General features: G+C 44.7%; 1 protein-coding gene across 1 annotated transcript in view; it reads right to left on the bottom strand.

Moving 5' to 3' along the window:
- Positions 1–2,943: 2,943 nt before the first annotated feature.
- Positions 2,944–22,128, bottom strand: part of GRTP1 (growth hormone regulated TBC protein 1) — a 492,188-nt gene continuing 473,003 nt past the window's right edge. Inside the window, exon 8 of the mRNA XM_078658051.1 lies at positions 2,944–3,374. Coding sequence (XP_078514177.1) covers positions 3,273–3,374 — 102 coding nt within the window. The 3' untranslated portion in view covers positions 2,944–3,272. The remainder of the gene's footprint in view (positions 3,375–22,128) is intronic.

A 22,128-nucleotide genomic window follows, 5' to 3' on the forward strand; every position in this document is an offset into this window, starting at 1 on the left:
GCTAATCACAAATAAGGAATGCGATTTCAAGGGTGCCAGGGGTGTCCAAAGGACACCCTGTAGCACCCCTGAAATGGAAATGTAGCCTGATGTTGCGCACACACATGTCCAAAGGACATGTGTGTGTGTGTGTGTAACATACCACTTAGAAAAATGCACTAAAGTGCATTTTTCTAAGTTTTTGCTATTTACCACGAAGTCAGACTTCGCGGTAAATAGCGGCCGGAAATTGCGGATTCGCAATTTAAAAATGGTTAGTGAATTACATTTAAGGAATCTCAAATAGAGATTCCTTAAATGCAATTCCTCGCTAAAATGCGAATTCTGTAATAGCGAATTTTGCATTTGGGATGATGAATCCCAAATGCAAAAATTGCGCTCAAAAAGGGCCAGATTCTGAGAATCTGGCCCTTTGCGAGCGCAATTTGCAATGATGAATCTGGCTGTATGTATCCTGACGGAAAATGACACATGACTTAAATAGGACACATTCTTGTATTGGGAGCGAATGTGGGGACTTGGAGTGATATGATTCCTTCTAGTTCCAGTAATGAGTCTAGAACATGGGTACTCACAAACTTTCTCTCAGGGGCCAAATTTACAGTGTGGTTTGTGGCCGAGGGCCGCACCGGTAGGGGCGGTCTAGAGCAACAAAAAAAATGACCATGAGGTTGAACACAGGCCCCTGCAGCGGACGCCTTCGTCCACTAAGCCACCAGACCCGGCATACACAGATCTCTCTCTCTATCTCTTTCACTCTCTCTCTCTCTGTCTCCCTCTCTCTCTCTATCTCTCCCTCCCTTTGTCTTCCTCCCTCCCTCTCTCTCTCTCCCCTCTCCCCCTCTCTCTCTCCCCCTCTCTCTATCTCTCTCTCTCTCTCTCTCTCTCTCCCTCCCTCTCCCTTCTTCTCTCTCCCCCTCCTTCTCTCTCTCTTTCTCCGTCTCACTCACTCTGTCTCCCGCTCTCTCTCTCTCTCGGTCTCCCGCTCTCTCTGTCTCCCTCCCTGTCTCCCCCTCCCTCTGTCTCCCTCCCTCCCTCTGTCTCCCTTCTGTCTGTCTCCCTTCTGTCTGTCTCCCTTCCATCTGTCTCCCTCTATCAGTCTCCCTCCGTCTGTCGCCCACTGTCTCCCTCCCTCTGTCTGTCTCCCTCTGTCTGTCTCCCTCTGTCTGTCTCCCTCTGTCTGTCTCCCTCCCTCTGTCTGTCGTGCCCTGTCTCCCTCCCACGGTCTGTCGCCCTCCTCCCTCAGTCTCCTTCCCTCTGTCTGTCTCCCTCCCTCTGTCTGTCGTCCTCTGTCTGTCGCCCTCAGTCTCCCTTTCTCTTTCTCCCCCTCTCTCTCCTCCTCTCTGTCTGTCTCCCTCTATCTCTCCCTCCCTCTATCTCTCCCTCCCTCTGTCTGTCTCCCTCCCTCTGTCTGTCTCCCTCCCTCTGTCTGTCTCCCTCTGTCTGTCGCCCTCCTCCCTCTGTCTCCCTCTATCTGTCTCCCTCGGTCTGTCGCGCTCTGTCTGTCGCCCTCTCCCCCTGTCTCCCTCCCTCTATGTCCCTTGGTCTGTCTCCCTCCCTCTGTCTCCCCCTGACTCCCTCCCTCTGCCTTCCTCTCTCTCTTTCTCCCTCCCTCCAATCGAACCACCTCCCTAAGAGTAGGTTGTGAAGGACAGCCCTGCCGTTAGGCAGGGGCAAGCAAGCTTATGTATGTGAGCACCATAAACCTGCATGCCAGGCCAAATCCCTGCAGGAAATATATGTGCCACATACAGGCACGCAACACCCATCGAGTTCAAAGGGCTTCGCCCCCGCCTCCTCCTCTCGTGTGTGTCAGCCCTGCTGAGACAGCTTCCCAGGAGCAAACACAGCTGCACCCGAGTAGTTCACAAGTCTGTAAAAGACCATTTATATGCTAACGAGGCTTTGTTGTATTTCACCTCTTCTTAGCGCCCCTGCATCTCCACTCTGAATATCGCTGCCCATAGAGCAGAGTCTCTTGTAGTCCGCACTGCTGTAACAGGCGGTGTTTGCTGACACTCATAAATATTTTTTTTTTAAAAACAGGTACATGTCTGCAAGGTACGCGGGCCGCCAAGGAAGGCTTGCCGGGCTGCTGGCTGACCGCGGGCCGTACTATGAGTACCCGTGGTCTAGAAGATGTGATTTGAACCATCCGCAGCCTTCATCAAACATATCTAGCTTGACAAGACCAACTAAGTTGCCACAGAAGAATCACGATTGAACAGGTGCTTTAAGGTCACCCAAATCAACGGCACTCACTTTACTGACCTCACAGAATGAAAGTCTGAGTGGACCTGCTGCGAGTTGACCCCTCAGATCATGAGGGCAAACATATGTAAATGTACAGGAATTTATATAGCGCAAATCACCGAGCGGTTTCTAAGCGCTTGCTTAGGGAACCCGTCCTGGTATTCCCCTGTGAGATAACCCCGGCAGGGTATCTGCAAGGTGAAAGTCAGGCATCCCACCGCGAGGGGCCGTTGTGGAGATTAAGTAAGCTATTGCCCAGAGTCGCAGAGTGTGAACCCATGAATCGAGTAGGCACCGGAGCGAGAATTGTCGAGTCCATGGACATTTTAGGACTCAAGACCCCGCCGAGCCGGGAATTGAACCCTGGTCCCGGGCTGACCTCTGCTTCCAGGTCTGCCTCCTCTAACCAGTGAGCCACACTTCTCCACTCCCCTGCAGTTGATGCGTTTGGTTATAAAGCCATTAGACCCAACATCATGAGAGGAAGGTGAAAAAAAGGGGACTTGCTGGTCGGTCATTAGAAAAGTCCCATAGTTTGTGAAAACGTATTAATGCTGTACAGTAGTCTCTGGAATGAAGAGGAAAAGGTAATTGTATTCACATTGAGAACAGAGGATACAATGCTGTAAAGGTTGGGCAGATCCACACACTGAACGCTAAATAAGCACAGCAAATCTAACTCCAAGAATACTTTTATAAATAATTTATTGAAAATATCACAGTAGATCGTAGTCGAGCTTCCTTTAATTTCATATTCTAAGTAATCAGTAAGAAAATAATCCAAACTGACGAAGTGTTTGAGACAACTCTTATTAATTTACAATTCATAATCTCTGGTTCTAGGTAGGATGAACAGCTTAAATTTCGGTGGAAATGAACTACAGTAAGTAAAAATAATTTACAGCACTCAAAAGTCAGTAGGAGTTGGTCAAGTACTTGCTACCAGTCATGGACGCAAGATCAGTCAGTGCAATTATTCATTGGAGGAATGTGCGGTTATTGAGAAACTATGGCCGAGATCAGCCCGGGAAGCTATCCTGGGCAAGGAGGGTAGACCGGGACGTCTCTCGTAGTTTGTTGATTGTCGCCATTGGAAGACTTCCAGGTTCTGAAAATATTTTCTGTAAAAAAAAAAAAATATATATCATTGTTAAACCATGTAATAATCTGGCAAAGATCTTTTACGCTACTGTGTTGTTAAAGACCATATTACGATTTAGTTTCTGTATATTTATCTTAGAAATATCACATCGTACAGGTTACTACACTTTGGAACAATCTGATAAGTGGTAAGAAAATTAAACCCAAGTCACACACGCTGTGTTTCAGAAACTAAGAGGGCTTGACGGCCCAAGTAGGCATATAGAGACATGCCCAGTAAATATCTCCAGTTTGATTAGATCAATATACAGCTCACTCCCTAAAACCAACATAATTAACCTGGGATTATTGCTGGGAAACAAAAACACCTCTTCCCACTTCGGTTCAAATTGTTCAGTTATTCAGATTAGTATTATAGGTAGAGATCTTTAAGAATATACTATTAAGATACCTTACTACTGTTTCCTCCTCTCAAAGATGTATTCCATTCAGGCAAAACGAGCGTTATGAATCTCTCTTGACTGAAAAATAGACACTTATCATTTTACCCTCTGTCAGAGACTGTTAACCGCAGTCACAGACCATCTGTGTATGCCAAGATAACCAACATCCCAGCACCATGCAAGACAGCCTCAACATCCTTGCCATCACACATAATAACTTTACACAATACTCTAGTCAAATGGAACACAAAGGGTATTCATTCTAGTGGTTGGGCAGTAGTCCTCACCCCAGTAATTCGCCATGCCAGAATTTTAATTTAGAGATATTTTGTGACGCTGGGCATCTGCTTCACACCTCGACTCATATCATAGAGACAGACTGCAGTGAATCAATCATTGAGGCGAGCACTATGGAAAGGCTTGCCTTGGCTGGCAGAGTCACAATACATCTGGAAGAATGTATGTCTTCCTAATTATGTATTCACTCCGACTTTTTATCCAACCTACAATGCTGAAGGCTACATCAGATAGTCAAATATATAACTGTGATCAATTAATGATGGAATAACATTGTGGGAAGGGTATAATCATGAAAAACTCAGAAATTATAAAAAGTCAAATGCCTTTAACATATATCAAGTGCATATGTGTGAATATGCGGACGGCCAGAACAAAGCACAACCCGAAATGGAGTAGTTAACTGTCTCTCTGAATATCTGTCAATAGTAGTAAATAAAAACATCCAATTCTGTGTCTGTACTGGAACATCTATTTCACAAAGCAGAATCTAGTAGTAACATGGACCAACCAGTTATGCCCATAGCAAGTTAAATTAGGGGAATCGTGTGGTTTAACGGCTTGAGGGCCAGCCTTTGGAGCTGGAGAACCAGGTTTGAGTCTGGCGGGAGGCTCAAACATCCTGTGATTTTGGGCAAATCACTTGGGGCCTCATTACGGTGTCGGTCATAAAGCATTTCAACCGACTCCTTGTCAGAATCGGTTCCGACCGACTCAGGTTTGAAGAGTCCACCTGACCAATTACAAAGTTTCCGAACATTGGGGCCCATTATTATCGACCATAGAGGAGGAGGGAACCTCCGCATGGCCTGCGGAGTTCCCTCCTGTCCAATTAGGATGTGACCGCCACCCTGGCGGTCACATCCTCTATTTTTACCATTGCGGCGGGTGTGGCTTCAAGCTGAACCCGCCGCAATGGTAAAAATGCATACATTGCATTTGTATGCAGAAAGCGGCAGGCACCGTGCGGTGCCTGCCGATTTCTGCATACAAAATGCAGGGGGGTACCATAGGTACCCCCCATGTGCACCCCCCAGCCCCCTTCACCCAGGGGGCCAGCAACGGGCCCCCGCAGTGAAGTTCCACATGCTTTTCCACGGCGGAAAACCCGCCGCGGAAAAGCATTTTTTAAAGCCCATCCTAATATGGCTGGCGGTGTCTGAGAGACACCGCCACCATATTAGAGCTTTTCCGCCGCGGTTGTAAGCCAACCGCAGCGGAAAAGCTGCGGACGGAAACCAGGACCCACCAGCCATCCTAATGTGGCGGTGGGTCTTTGGTGGGTCCGCGGCAGTTTTTCCGCATCCTCCAGGCCGGCGGTGGCTTCCGCCGGCCCGGAGGATGTGGAAAAACCGCAATCGTTACAGGCCCCATTGATTGGTCGGACTCCCATTGAATTCAATGGGAGCCTGTGTTCTGACCAACATAGGCTCCCATTGAAAAATGGGGTGGTTGCAGAAAACCTTTCACCCTGTTGCAGGCACCCCATGGTGCCTGCCACACTGTGCATGGTTGTAAAGATGGGTCCCATGGGTACCCCTATGGGTTCCAACAGGAGGCCTCCGGGTGAAAGGGGGGTCCTGCTAAGGGCCCCGAAAGCCAGTTTCTGACAGCCGTTTCGTGTCAGACAGACCAATTCGGAAATGCTGTCCGAATCCGACATCGTAATATGTCTGTCGGAAACGCGGTCAGTAGACCTGTACAATTTGGCACCGACTGTCTCGGAGTCTCGAAATGCCAGTCGGAAAGACCGAACGGTTACCTTATATCGTAATCGGTCTGTCGGAAATGTTTCTGAGTTGGTCTGAAACATGGGTGAGAAAAATTCAAATGCCGTTTTGGAGCCTTTCTGACCGACATCGTAATGAGGCCCTTAATCTCCCCTACCTAAAAACGAATGTGTACGTCTGTAATGCAACTGGCGCTCATGTAAAGTGCTCTGATACCTTCGGGTTGAGTAAGCGCTATATCATTATATAAAAAAATATGCAAAATTAAGATGCAATGTTGTAACACAGCGATAATACCAGCATCTCAGAAGATCAAGGACAGTTGCAGGCAACCTGCCAGCAGAACCATATTTGAGATTTCAACAGACAACAGAACAGAAACAAAAACCCATATAGAACATCTGTGCTGAAAGCAATACATTTGAAATACAGTGAGAGGGGCCCGACGAAACCAAAAAGGACAAGGCACCGCGCATGACTCAATGTCAAAAGTATAATTCCCTTTGGGTACATAGATTAATAAACACTCCACATCCACTCACATACATCAAACCAGAAGTAATGGGAGCAGAAATTAAAGGGATATCGAAACACGTATGGTTCTATTTAATGAAAAATTATTTTGTGTCACATATAGAGCAAGTTAAAAATTACTAAAAAACTTGAATCATACAAAATTCATAATATAAAAATCGGAAATTACTGGCATGGTACTATTAGATGCTGTAAAATTGTTTTATCTGGTGTCTTGGGTATTTTTATGGGCAACTATGGATTGAATGCATTTTCCCAGAAAATTCATGAACCGCTTACAGACATTATACACTACACCCGATGCCAAGATAGTCACAATGGGAACGACATTGCAAAACATAAATATCAGTAGGGGCATGTGAAAGAGATGTCTAATATCACCACTTTTATTTTCTATCTATATGCTACCCTATATTTAATTAATAATTAGTTTACACTACATAATACCAGTAATACTAAATAGAGTTCATCTCCAGATCTCTGCTTCTGCGGACGATGTGGCAGTTTACTCTAAGAGTGTGATACAGGCTATGAAAACTATTCAGATAATTGCAGAACAATGTGGATATGAGTTCAGATCGACTGTTGATAAAACATAGATGGTGATCAACTATAAAGAACAGAAGAATGGCTGCCATATAGTAAGAGCAGCATCTTATCTCAGCGTTAGAATAGATAGTCAAGTGGATACAACTATTGGTACCAATTACGAAGAACCATTGAATGAATGTACACACATTTTTAAATGACTAATACAAAACTTCAAAATAGGCATAAATGATTTTTGTGTGCTTTTTTTTTTTCCGGTCCGGCCAAGAGGCAGCTGTTGTGTTTTACCAACCTCATATTTTCCAAAAACATTCCATTTATTTAAAAATAGACATAAATGTACACCTACAGTACCTTTCAATCAGCCCAATTAAAGAGCCATTCAAAATGTTCATCTGCTCATACTCTGAAGTATACAAAATTAAGTGGTGGATGGAAAGCTTGAATTAATCTCAGCTATTGAGAATCACTCTGGGCTGCAGCCCAGCCCATTGTTATTTTTCACATTATAACTCTTCAGTTTGGACCCAGCTATATGCAAAACAGTCTTGACTCTTCTCCAATAGAAAACGTCCAGAGCGAACTTCCTGGCCAGACCAGGTCCTCCCTCAGCCGGAACACAAGCAACCCAGGACCAGTTTCAGGAGGGAAATGGCCTTTACAATGACTCCTTGACAACGAAGCACCTGAACCATGACTCCTTAACAACGACCTGAGCCTGAATCACGAGTCTTTTAACCCCTTCGCTGCGGGGTTATTCCCCTGCTGTGCTGGGGGGAGGGGTGCGCGCACAGCGCCCCCATGCTCATGACGAGCTCAGCTCGTCATGAGCTACAGCGCTCTGGTGCTCATAACGAGCTGAGCTCGTCACAGGTGTATTGACTCCTGTGGAACGCTCAGCACAGCAGGGGAATTCTCCCCGCACCTGAGCGTTCCACAGGCCATGACGAGCTGAGCTCGTCATGAGCACCAGAGCGCCGTGGTTCATGACGAGCTCAGCTCGTCATGAGCGTCGAAGGTGTTAACCACTAATGCATTTACAACTACCAAGGCCAACAACCTATAATATTTTTAAGTTTAAAATTACCTCATAAGGCCAGTAGATGGCACTCTTAGATTGTATATGACAGCTGTATAAAAAATACATAGTAAAAAAAATGACATTAAAATGTAAGTATTTTGGTAAGTATTAAAGGTAAGTAGGTATATATATATATATATATATATATATATATATATATATATATATATATATATATATATATATATATATATATATGGTTGCAAGTGTATTTTTAAGGGTTTAGGGTGGATGTGGGTTTTTGGGTTGCAAGGGTATTTTTAGGGCTTTGGGTGGGTATGGGTTTTTGGGTGGCAGGGGTAATTTTGGGGTTTAGGGTGCGTATGGGTTTTTGGGTGTCAAGAGTACTTTTTAAGTTTTGGGTGGGCATGGATTTTTGGGTAGCAAGGGTAATTTTAGGGTTTAGGGTGGGTACGGGTTTTTGGGTGGCAAGGGTATTTTTAGGGTTAAGGGTGAATGTGGTTTTTGGGTGGAAAGGGTAATTTTAGGATTTAGGGTGGGTATGGGTTTTTGGTGGCAAGGGTATTTTTTTACGTTTTGGATGGGCTTGGGTTTTTGGGTGGCAAGGGTAATTTTAGGGTGGGTATGGATTTTTGGGTGGCAAGCGTATTTTTAGGGTTAAGGGTGGGTATGGGTTTTGGGGTGGCAAGGGTAATTTTAGGGTGGGTGTGCGTTTTTGGGATTTCAAGGGTAATTTTAGGGTTTGGGTAGGTATAGGTTTTTGAGATTGCAAGGGTATTTTTAGGGTTGAGGGTGGGTGTGGGTTTTGGGGTGGAAAGGGAATTCATAGGGTTTAGAGTGGGTATAGGAGTTTGGGTGGAAAGGAAGTTTGTAAGGGTTGGGGTGGGTGTAGGTTTTTGGGTGGAAAGGGATTTTATAACATTAAGTATAGGAGTATAGTATAGTATAGGGGTGTGTGTGTATGTGTATATATATATAGTGTTAATACTTACCTAGATTAATTTAAAAAAGCATGTCTTTAGCATGCATGCATTTACCATGAAATGTAAGTGTTTTGCAGGTACATACACACCCATCACACACCCACATCCATTACACACACACACACCCACACCCATTACACACACACACACACCCATTACACACACACACACCCATTACACACACCCATTACACACACCCATCACACACACACACACACACACACACACACACACACACACACACACACACACACACACACACACACACACACACACACACACACACACACACACACACACACACACACACACACACACACACACACACACACACACACACACACACACACACACACACACACACACACACACACACACACACACACACACACACACACACACACACACACACACTCTATATATATATATATATAGGTTTATGCTTTCCTGTAAAATAGATACATTAATGGGATAAAGGCAATCATGGTAAAGGCATAGTAGTTGTAAAAAACAGTTGTTGTTAAAACTTTAGTGGTTTAGAATACGTAGTGGTTAAGGAGTAGTTGTTTAGACTGTAGCTGTTCAAGTGGTCGTTGTTCCATCATACAACCGTTTCAGGATTTACATGTGTAAACTATGGTATACACAAAACAAATGTAAATATTCTTTCACTATCTGCATGTATTCTCTGGGATGCCTTGTCCTCAAAATAATTTAACATAATCTTTCCTGTTCCCGTATGGCTATCACGTACAGGTTGCACACCACGCAGCGCCATCACATGTAGCTCCAACATGAAAAAGGGAACTCCGGCATTCAAACTCCCAACATTCAGGAGTCATTGGACCTAAATTAGGTGCTAGGCTGGGTTGATCCTATGATGAAGTAAGTGTGCCTCTTCTTTTAGGCAACTCAGCTCTTAGTCTGAATTTGTGGTAGGGTACTGATGAGTGATGTAATGTAAATGTAAATTGATACTTGTATAGCGCACTACTCACACGCAAGGGTCTCAAGGCGCTTGTACGAATACCGCTGTGGAACCCATCCTGGCTTTCCCTGTGAGGTGTCCACTCCTGGGCACCCCCAAGGTGAAGCCAGGCATCCTTAGCGTTGTGGGGGCCGTTGTGGAGATTAAGCAAGCTATTGCCCAGAGTTGCAGAGTGGGACTCCATGATTGGAATAGGCACCGAGGCGAGAATTATCAGGTCCGTGGAATTTTTGAGCCCAAGACCCGCCGAGGCGGGGAATTGAACTCTGGTCCCGGGCTAGACCTCTGCATCAGGGTCTGCCCCTCTAACCATTGAGCCACACTTCCCCACAGTGATGTGGATACTCTCTTTTTACAGTGTGTGACACTAGGAGTATCTTGCCAGGGGCCCGTTGGTTCTCTAAAAATGAGTGTCTTTCTACTGATGAGAGTATGATTACTAGTCTGTCTGTCTCTAAAATAAACTATTACAGCAATATCATTTATTGCATCAATGCATCCAAAAGACTTTTCTGAACAATGTCCACATGTTTGCAATGGATGTGCATGTTTCTGGGATGTTTACGAGTTCAAGAGGTGTTGAACAAGTGATAAACGGCTTTCTACAACACTAATTGTGTCATATGTGTTCAAATGATTTCATATAATCCACCACACAAGGCATGGCTACGAATATTTATCTCCATCACATTGATGAGGGCACCGTGTACACAATCAAGGTACCTTGATAACTATCTCTTTTTTTTTTTTACAGGTACCAGTATATATTATTATTATTAATTTAATTTATAAGGCGCAACAGCTACCCAAAAAGGGTTTCCCAGCACCGAACCAGACCAAGGAACAGATACCAGCTTAAATATTATTGGTTAAAAAGCCAAGTTTTTAAGGATTCGCGGAATTGGACATACACCGTTTCATTTCGAATTGAGGTAGGGAGAGAGTTCGATAAGGGGGGACCAAGATATGCGAACGATCGGCCGCCCATCCGGAATAGTCTGACTCTGGGCACAGAAAATTTCCCTGGGTGGATGAGCGAAGACAACGAGAAGGCACGTAGGTGTGGAAAAGTAAATTTTGCCATGTTATATGTGCCTACGTGTTCCCCATCTTATGTTATATGTGCATGATCGATATGCATGTATTCCCCTCTGATCGATTAAAGACGCAATTACAGTTGTGTCCATCTCTAGTATGCCAGTTTCCAGTTATCGTGAATACAACGAATATCAGGCCTATGTAAAGCTACGTTGCCACGTTTTCACAGTGTGCACGTTAATTCATTGAATTATCCCCGTTTCTAGGCCTCAAAAGGGCCCGGACTCAGATTCAGCTCCTGTTTCCTGAACCCTCTCCGAGGAGTGATACAGCCCCCACCTGTATCCCTGACCCTTCACTTACTTTCATGCCACGCAGTGCCCGGCTCGGCCTGGCTCTGCCTCCCAGTCTGCCAAGAATATGTTATGTTTCTAGTTATCAGTCCAGCCCTCCTTCTCTGCATTCCTAAGCTACTGAATCGCATCAATAGTTTCCGTCATGGTCTAGCCTTTATGTCTCCATGTAAGAGAAATACTGTATTAATATTCATAGAATATTCCTCGCACACACACTACATGTAGAATTATGCATGCACCAGTCTTAATGTCTGTTAGCCTTTGCCCTGATAACTTTTGGATTCTATCAACATGTACTCTAAACATCAGATACCAGATAGGCCCTGGGTACATGTCGCTCTGACACTCCAGACTTTAGTCTCCTCTTCTAGCGCAGAAGTCATAGCCCCCAGTTCTCCCTAGATAACACGTCATTGCCAGTTTGCGCGCACCACCAGGTTAGAGGTCCCAGCTGCTCAGGTAGCCCCCTCCATGTTTCCGCCCCGTTTATGACATATTCTGTTACGTTTACATCACATGACTATGTATACGCCCTGTACACACCTCTTGTTACACCCACTTTATGCCTTATCTTTCGCGACTGCTACAAACTCCGCCTACTGCTACGCCTACTGTATTGAATGCAATGTATTTTGTTTAACTATATATATTGTGCACTGTTATTAAAGTTTGCTAGCCGATTCCCAGATCCTGCCCCCGGCAGCTGCCGGGCCCCTGCCATCCCATTCCCGTACAGGCTGTCCTGTTCCTGTCCTTTTATGCTTAATTAAAGCCTGTCAACTTCAGCTACCTCGTATCTTGACTCTTATTTATTGAGCTATCTGTTTATATTGTATCCAGTCAAAAATAGAACCGGTAATTAATTATTTATTTACCACATAATGGCGCCCGAATAGGGACTTGCCCTTTCCCCACGCGCCGGAGAAGCCACGCAGGCCCCCTGATCCTCTGCAGCCGTGACGGAACCATACCGTGCACGTGCAGATATTTCTGCTTCAAGTATCCCTCAGGCCCACGGAGGAGACGGAGGTTGCGGTCCAGCGTCCAGACGAGGCGGTGGAGGAACGCGGCGAGTCCCGACCAGAGCCCAAGCCGAGAGTCCAAGGTCCGAGGTATCCGGAGGCCCACCTGTAACTGAAGTCCGAAGTTCGTCCGTCCGTCGTCGTAGCAGTCCAGTCCAGTCCGAGGCCTTCCGTTCTTGCTGCCCGGTGAGTACCGTTGCTGGGGTAGTATCTAGACAGGGTCAATTAATTTGTCTCTGGTCCGTGGGTTTGGGTACACAGATCCAACACGAAGTGTTCACCTAGGTGGATGCGGGTCCTGACGTGTCTCTTTATGAGACCGGTAAGTTTTGTACTGTTTTAGCAGTGCATCTAGTCAGTCCAGTAAGTTCTGTTCTCGAGAAATTCATGTGTTCTGTTCTCAGTATTTCAGGTAGTATTCTGTCCGAACTGTTATTTTAAATGTTATTTCATGTGTTTTCAATGTCGTGGTATGAGTGATTTGTTTTCTTAAAGTTATTATTGTGTTTATCGTGTATTGTACTGTGTCCAGACTCTAGCCTAGTTATGTCTCTGTTCTCGAAGTTACGTCAGTTAAAAACTAGAAAAGGTCTGCTCGAGGAAGCAGTTCCTGTCCCGCCTAGGGACAGTCCAGGTCATTTTATGTATCATAAACATGGCATAAGTGCCATATTATATCTAGATTTATGGGTAGAGTACACCAAGGAATTAGAAGAGAAATATAGATGGCCTGTATCAGGTACGTGGGATGCCGAGTGCATCATGCGAGTAGAAGAAGCATTATGGAAAAAGAAATCCAGACAGTCCCAGAAAGATGCCATCGAGTTATGGCGCAAAGAATCTCATAAAAGAACAGAGAAAGAAATCAGAAAGTCAGAGCTAAGTAGAGAATCCTCAGAAAGAGCCCAAGAAAGGGAATTGATCGAAATAGGTGAACGAGTTAAAGCCGAACAGTCAGACAGACAGAGAAATGCCCTCATTAAGGGTATGTATCCTCTTCTTGCTGAGGGCTTGCCGAAAGCAACCCCGGAAGCACCATGTAATTTTCCGCCGCCATTAGTTCCGATTAAGCTACGTCACAAACCGACCGCAGCTGATATTTTTCTCTCGTCCTATTTGGACGACACAGTCCCAGAATATGCAAATCCTGCTCCGCCAGCTCCTGTAAATAATGTAATTCCTGTTCTTCCAGCCACCGGGGCACCTGTTACAGCACCTGTTACGGTACCCCCGGTCCAGCCCATAATACAAGTTCCCGCTACATCGGTCACTCTGCCAGCACGAAGAGTATCAGTTGACGATTCCAGTTTAGGGGCCGCGGGGGGAGGTCCTCCTGGTACCCCGCCGCCACACAAACGTGTAACATTAGTCGAGTTACATGAACGTGCGTTACAGCGTACGCCCAAACATCAGTCCGTTGCAGATATCAGACGAGCTCTTACCGAATGCCATTATGATCCAGTCCCAGGCGATGATAATATGGTTATATATTCATTGCGTGTAAGACGGGTGACCGAGTATTTGGACACCCTACCGAATATGAAAGAAGATCTAGACAGAATATATCGTTTCATCCGTACAGGAGACGATCCAGAAAGTATTGGCGAAATCATGTCTCTAAGGAAAGCTGAGACTCAGCTCATGCTATTAAAATTTTTAATCAATTGTTTAATAAGGGAACAAGATTGTCCGACTAAAGATCCGACCGAAATGAAAGTTCTGACAAGGTGGAGTGATAATATAGCCGAGGGTAGACACAAGACACTCAGTAGTATAGAGAGTATGTACAAGAAAATTCGTAAGGAAATAATAAGGTTACACGACAATCGTAAAACAGCACAAGTAAGCGAGAAAGAAGACAACACTGATACTGAAGAAGTAGAAGACGAGAATACCGCCAGAATAGCGTATGTAGGTAGATCTAGACTTCCCTACCGACATTCACGCCTAGAACATAAGAAAGTTTTCCCTCCTCCAGCACCAGAACAAGGTTCTCTTGAACAAGTATTTCAAGCTACCGATCACATCCTGAAATCACGAATCGGTTATAGTGAACTTAGTACTATGCATGAACAAGAACTAGCCCGATCAGCAGTCCGATGGGTTACTGATTCTACCACTTTTCCAGATGAAATAGTGGCACAAATGTTTCTGAAACTGCCCCCAGCCGAGCAGCGACTGGTGGGTATGTATATGATCCAGCACCTCATTACACTGTATGAGGGTCAGCATTCTGATCCAGGTCCGTTACATGATGTTCTGAACGAGTTACTCCAGTATAAATGGAAAGGTTTAGGTACTGATTTAATTAGCGTCATTCTAGAACAGCGCCACAAATATAGAACGTTTCTGAATCCGCATTTTGTTCAAGTCTCACCTCCAGAGAGTAAACCATTTTACATAGATAGACAGCATCCGTTACGAGAAGTACACCCAGTTAGGACAGCGGGTGGTGAAATGCAACGAGTATTTGTTTACACCCCTATCACAAAGATGGAACTCTTAGAGATGAAGAAATTAATTCCCTGTCACGACAAGGATCCAGCAGGGTTCCATCGAGAATTAAAAGACATACTCCGTATGGGAGAATACACGTATCCAGATATTATTAAAATGTTAAAGGTCCTGTTGCCCGCAGGGGTATATGAAAAACTCAAGGAAAAAGAATGGGAGGTGGGAGAGAAAAAGATTGATTGGACAGCTCTAGAAGCTGAAGATAAAATACGAGTACCAGGTACCGGTCTTGGGGATAAATGTAAAGAATTGCCCGAGTTATTGATACAAGTTTTGCCAAGGTTACTAGCCACGAAAAAGGAAGATTGGGATGCAATCTCAGCATGTAAACAGAAACAGGATGAAGACACTAGTGATTTTTATTCTAGATTTGAAAAATGTTTCATTATCAACAGTGGTTTAAAGACAGGTAGCGAGTCATACCCTCATCTTTTTGTTACTAAACTAGTCGAGAATTCAAGTCCACAAGTTAAAAATCGAGTTTTGAAAGTCGAAAGTAGTTGGCAAGCTAGTACCCCGTCACAAATGTTACAGATGCTCCAGTATCACCAGAACAGAATCAGGGAAGAGCAAGAACACGAAAGAAGACGTATGAAAGACACGAAAATGAAAGTACTAGTTGCACAATCTGTTCCACAAGACAGTCAGAAGAGGGGTCCGAATCAAGCCAGTCATCCTACAGCTCCCGTTAAAGGGACATGCAATTATTGTAAACAGCCAGGTCATTTTATAAACGAGTGTGCAGTTCTGAAACATAACATAGCAACTGGTAAAACTAAAGAAAGACCACGTCCGCCTAGACAAGAACAAGTTTCGCAGACTTCTCAGCCACCACAGAATGCACAACAGACAGCTCCAGCACCGCAGCCTATCGCTGCAACACAGCATGTTACACAGCAGATGTACCAGTATGCCCAGACAGAGTATCCAGAGTATCAACCGTATTCATGAAACAGCCTAGAGAGGGAGGTAGGCTTGCCTCTCATCGAGATACCTGTAGATCAAGAGGGTCCCTATGTACACAGTCAAGTATTAGGGAAAGACAGAAAGTTTCTGATTGATACAGGGGCAAGTAGGACTACTATCAGTCATGACGAGGTTCCAGGGGCTCCGCTCTCAGGCTCTAAAAATGTTTCCCTTGGATTTTCAGGAAAGCCTATTGTAAACGAGATTTCAAAGCCAGTTACTCTAGAAGTTGGTCCATTGTCCCGAACTACTGATTTATTACTTACGAAATCATGTCCAGAAAATTTGTTAGGTATTAAAACACTGAAAGAATTAGGTGCAGTAATTTGCTGTTCCCCAGAAGGAATCCGATTGTTCTTAAGGGACTTTAAAGGTCACTATGTATTACGTGATTTTGATCCAAGATTGTCAAATGTACCGCAGCATTTATGGGCGCAAGGTCCAACTGATGTAGGTTTTATGCAAATCACACCCCATCGTGTGACTCTCAAGCAAGGTATAGTCTTGCCACGAATCAGACAGTACAGATTGCCACCTGAGGCTGTAGCAGCCTTATCCAAAATTATTGATGAGCTCATTGCTCAAGGAGTGATTGTAGAAACTGACTCCAATGTATGTAATTCTCCTATCATTCCAGTCATGAAACGTACTGATCCAAATGCACCTCCAGTATATCGATTAGTGATTGACCTTCGAGAGCTTAATAAATGTATCATACCCCAGTATCTAGTAGTCCCAGATATTTCTTCCCTATTAACAGCCATTGATTCTGAAGCTACATTTTTTACTGTAATAGACCTCAAGAATGCATTTTTCAGTGTTCCCATTCATCCAGACAGCCAGTACCTATTCGGTTTTTGTTTAAATGGAAGGAGCTATAAATTCACACGAGCTCCTCAAGGTTTCACAGAAAGTCCTAGTATTTACAGTCAAGCACTTAAAAGACAACTAGACAATATTCACATGCCAGCTGACACTGCCCTGCTCCAGTATGTCGATGATCTACTGATCACAGCCCGTTCTGAACTTGATTGCGAGCGAGCGTCACTTGCAGTCCTGTATTTCCTGGCCGAGATGGGGCACAAGGTGTCCCCTTCGAAGCTTCAATTCTGTGTCCAGCAAGTGATCTACTTAGGCCACTTACTGTCCAAGTGGGGTAGGCAGTTGACACCAGACCGTATCCAGTTAATAGCGAGTCTTCAACAGCCCAAGACACAAAAGGAGGTACGTGCTTTTATCGGCCTCACTTCTTACTGCAGACAATGGATTCCTCAGTATGCATTTCTAGCCAAGCCACTGATACAGTTAACGACACAGGAGGCAGCCGTATCGACTGTCCTCCCTTGGACATCTGAACATACACTTAGTTTTAATGAATTAAAGAAAGCTTTATGCCAAGCACCTGTTCTAGCAACACCGAACTACAGTAAGCCTTTTACACTTTTTGTCACAGAACGTAATGGTACTGCATTATCTGTTCTCACACAAGATCAAGCCGGACAGTACAAGCCCTGTGCTTATTTTTCGAGCACACTAGATCCAGTAGCCCAGGCTCTGCCTGCGTGCCTCAAGTCAGTTGCAGCTACAGCTCTAGCTATCAGACAAAGTGATTCCATAGTATTAGGACACTCCCTGACAGTACAAGTTCCACATTCCGTGGAAGTTCTTTTAAACCGAACACAGACTCAGCACTTGACCATTGCACGTTTAACAGGTTATGAACTGACACTGTTCCAGCCACACATAGAAATCAGACGCTGCAACGTTTTAAATCCTGCTACACTGTTACCGTCAGTTACTTCAAATCCTGCCACACATGACTGTGTGGAAGTTGTTAACACTATGACCAAGCCAAGACAAGACCTGACAGACATTGCATTACCTAATCCCGACCTGACACTTTATGTGGACGGTTCATGTATGAGAACTAGTACAGGAGAACTAGTAGCCGCGTATGCAGTAACTACTGAAACCGAAGTTATTGAAACACACCGTATTGACACCCTGTCTGCTCAAGCAGCAGAGCTAGTTGCTCTGACCCAAGCCTGCATACGTGCCAAGAACCTGAAAGTGAACATATATACAGATTCACGTTACGCATTCGGAGTTGTACACGACTTTGGAGTACTCTGGCAGGAGAGAGGTTTCATGACTTCTCATGGAACCAAGATTCAGCATGGTCTCCTCATTCAAGCTCTGTTAGATGCAATACATTTACCGACAGCTATCGCTATCATGAAGTGCAAGGCACATACGAAAGTTACTGACATCATTTCCCAAGGTAATGATCTAGCAGATCGAACAGCCAAGCTTACAGCTCAGACCCCAGACATTCCAGTTAACAAGACACAGACATGCATTCCAGAACAGACTACTTGTATGACAGTTAAGGACCCTACACAAGATGTCATAGACATACAGTTACATGCCACTCCCGAGGAAATCAAGAAATGGTCCGAACAAGGAGGGGTCCAGACAGATCAGGGATGGGTGACGAAGGGAAAAGCCACATGGTTTCTCCCCGACTCTATGGTTCAAGTCATTATCAATACCGCACATAGTCCAGCACATCTAGGAGAAACAGCCATGTTAGACAGTATACAGAACCTTTGGTTCAACAAACACTTACGAGCTGCAGCCAAGCAGAAAGTCCGTACCTGTATGATATGTTGCCAGTTCAATCCAGGTAAAAGTGTCCCGGTGGAACAAGGTGGATTCCAACCCCCTGACCACCCTTTTGAAGTCCTCCAGATGGATTATATTCAGATGGAGCGATGTCGAGGTTTCAAGTATGTCCTTGTAGTTGTATGCGCTTTGTCCAGGTGGACAGAAGCATATCCAGTTCCAGATTACACAGCCGCGACCACTGCCAAGCAGCTGGTTCGTGAATTCTTCCCCCGTTATGGACTCCCTAGGGTCGTGTATTCTGATAACGGCCAGCCATTCTCATCTGAACTCATGAAACATGTTTCCCTTTTGTTAGGGTACCAGTGGAAGTTCCATTGTGTGCGCCATCCTGAAGCAGCCGGTCTCGTAGAGAGACATAATCAGACCCTGAAAATCCGTATTGCCAAGACATGTAAGGAGAAAGGTGTAGACTGGCTAGTTGCCCTGCCAGTTGCTTTATTCTTTATGCGCATGGTCGCACATTCCAGATCAGGTCTGTCCCCTTATGAGGTCGTATTCGGCCGCCCCCCAAACATGTGGGGTACACCTAGACCCCGCAGTATTACAGATGTTTCCAGTAATATGTTGACAGATTACCTAGCTTCCTTGATGTCTGCCCTACACTCTTGTCGTTCACAGGTTGCCGCCGCATTTCCAGACAATACTGAAGTGAAACCGCATGAGGTCATTCCAGGTGACCTAGTACTGGTCAGGAACTTTGATCGTTCAAGTCCGCTGGAGCCCCGTTGGAAGGAGCCACGACTAGTCCTCCTGACCACCCGCACGGCCGTGAAGTTGGAAGGCCGCAAGGGATGGGTCCATCTGTCGCATATCAAGAAATTCCATGGAGTCCGGAAAAAGACGTTTATAAAGGACATTTCTAAAGACTGTTCCATTTCTAAAGACTGCCTGAAGCCAGACTCTAAACCAGACATTGATTTGAATCCCGAACTGAAAGTTCCTCTGTTAGAGAAAACTCCGCAACAGGAGTATAAGTTAAAACTCCGGTCTAGTAAAATAAGTCAGCCAGTTTAATTGTCTAAGTCCCCCTCGGGTGAAACGGTTAGACAGGTATCTGACATGTATGAGATAGACCCCCATAGTGAGAGAGTTAGTCAAAACTCTATCAGATGTATCGTTTTTCTAAGTTTTCTATTGTTTCTAAGTTTGATGGTTACCTGCACAAGTTATGCATTGCATTTATGTTTTCCAATTTCTCATGTAAATAAGTTTTCTAATGCCACAGTAGAGCACACATTTAGTGATCTGCCTCCTCACGAGTTATCCTATCGTCTTGCTATGAGAAATAATACATTCATTAGAATGTTACACTATTCACACCAGACCAGCAATGCCACTAATTGTTGGGTGTGTGGTCGACTCCCCCCTTTCCAGACACCGAAGGGAGTTCTGCCACTCTTTCCTTATCCGTTTTCACATAATGGTTCGTGTGGAGCATGGTCCACGTTAACGTCATCTTCAAATGATATGTCCCTTCTGAATAGAACATGTTTTCCAGACAAGCAAGGTCTCTCCCATAGAACAGGGTTAGATCTAGAAAATGAAGTTTATAATTTAGGTAATTATTCTTCGAATTTTATGGTCCTGAATGTTCAGTCTGATACTACTCCAGACTTACCTGCTATTTCAGTACTACCAGTAAAAGGCGAATTATGTGTCCGAAATAATGGTTCCGCACATGTAGGACATAGTGATTGTACTACTACTGTCGAGTATAGTGACAGTGGGAAATCTATTTTTAAAGCCTCACGTCATTCTTATTTTGTTTGTGGTCAGACCGCATATGTTCGTCTGCCCCTCGAGTGGGATGGAACATGTTACATTGCCTTCCTACTGCCACCAGTTTTTCTAGCCCCATCTGATTATCACAGAAACACACATCTAGTACACGTCAGACATAGAAGGGAGATCGAGTCCCCAATTGTCGATCAAACTGAAACTACTCTAGAACAGTATCAAGACTTTAATAAAGTTTTCTTCTTCTTTATAGGACCTGTCCAGAATAGTAAGTTAATACGTAGACTAACCAGAACCCTTGAAGCAGTAGTGAATGAGACTACTTCTGCTCTAGGTAACTTAACTGAAGAGCAATCTGCTATGAGATTTGTCGTGCTCCAAAATCGTCTCGTTCTTGACGTCATACTGGCCGATAGAGGAGGAGCATGTAGAGTCATCGGATCTAGTTGCTGCATTTTCATTCCTAATAACGCGCCGTCTGTTTATTCAGCTATAACCAGACTTCATAAAATTGCCCATCAGTTACACCAGAATCCAGGCACCTGGACATGGTCCGGTTGGCTCTGGAGTATCATATCTGCCTGGGGATGGAAAGTATTGTCATTCCTAGGTATTGCAGTAATGATCATATTCAGTTGCTGCCTCTGTATACAATGTGGCCCTGCGATTTGCGGCATGTGTGCTACCTCTTGTATTCCTAGTCCTAAGTCCCGTTCCAAGACAATTCGAGACGAGCAAATGATGCTTTATGAAATAATAGATGGTATCATGAATATTGATGTATCCTGATGGAAACGTAGGGCACAAGGAGGGAATGTGGAAAAGTAAATTTTGCCATGTTATATGTGCCTACGTGTTCCCCATCTTATGTTATATGTGCATGATCGATATGCATGTATTCCCCTCTGATCGATTAAAGACGCAATTACAGTTGTGTCCATCTCTAGTATGCCAGTTTCCAGTTATCGTGAATACAACGAATATCAGGCCTATGTAAAGCTACGTTGCCACGTTTTCACAGTGTGCACGTTAATTCATTGAATTATCCCCGTTTCTAGGCCTCAAAAGGGCCCGGACTCAGATTCAGCTCCTGTTTCCTGAACCCTCTCCGAGGAGTGATACAGCCCCCACCTGTATCCCTGACCCTTCACTTACTTTCATGCCACGCAGTGCCCGGCTCGGCCTGGCTCTGCCTCCCAGTCTGCCAAGAATATGTTATGTTTCTAGTTATCAGTCCAGCCCTCCTTCTCTGCATTCCTAAGCTACTGAATCGCATCAATAGTTTCCGTCATGGTCTAGCCTTTATGTCTCCATGTAAGAGAAATACTGTATTAATATTCATAGAATATTCCTCGCACACACACTACATGTAGAATTATGCATGCACCAGTCTTAATGTCTGTTAGCCTTTGCCCTGATAACTTTTGGATTCTATCAACATGTACTCTAAACATCAGATACCAGATAGGCCCTGGGTACATGTCGCTCTGACACTCCAGACTTTAGTCTCCTCTTCTAGCGCAGAAGTCATAGCCCCCAGTTCTCCCTAGATAACACGTCATTGCCAGTTTGCGCGCACCACTAGGTTAGAGGTCCCAGCTGCTCAGGTAGCCCCCTCCATGTTTCCGCCCCGTTTATGACATATTCTGTTACGTTTACATCACATGACTATGTATACGCCCTGTACACACCTCTTGTTACACCCACTTTATGCCTTATCTTTCGCGACTGCTACAAACTCCGCCTACTGCTACGCCTACTGTATTGAATGCAATGTATTTTGTTTAACTATATATATTGTGCACTGTTATTAAAGTTTGCTAGCCGATTCCCAGATCCTGCCCCCGGCAGCTGCCGGGCCCCTGCCATCCCATTCCCGTACAGGCT

This window comes from Lissotriton helveticus, chromosome 8, assembly GCF_964261635.1.
Source record: "Lissotriton helveticus chromosome 8, aLisHel1.1, whole genome shotgun sequence".
Taxonomy (NCBI): Eukaryota; Metazoa; Chordata; class Amphibia; order Caudata; family Salamandridae; genus Lissotriton; species Lissotriton helveticus.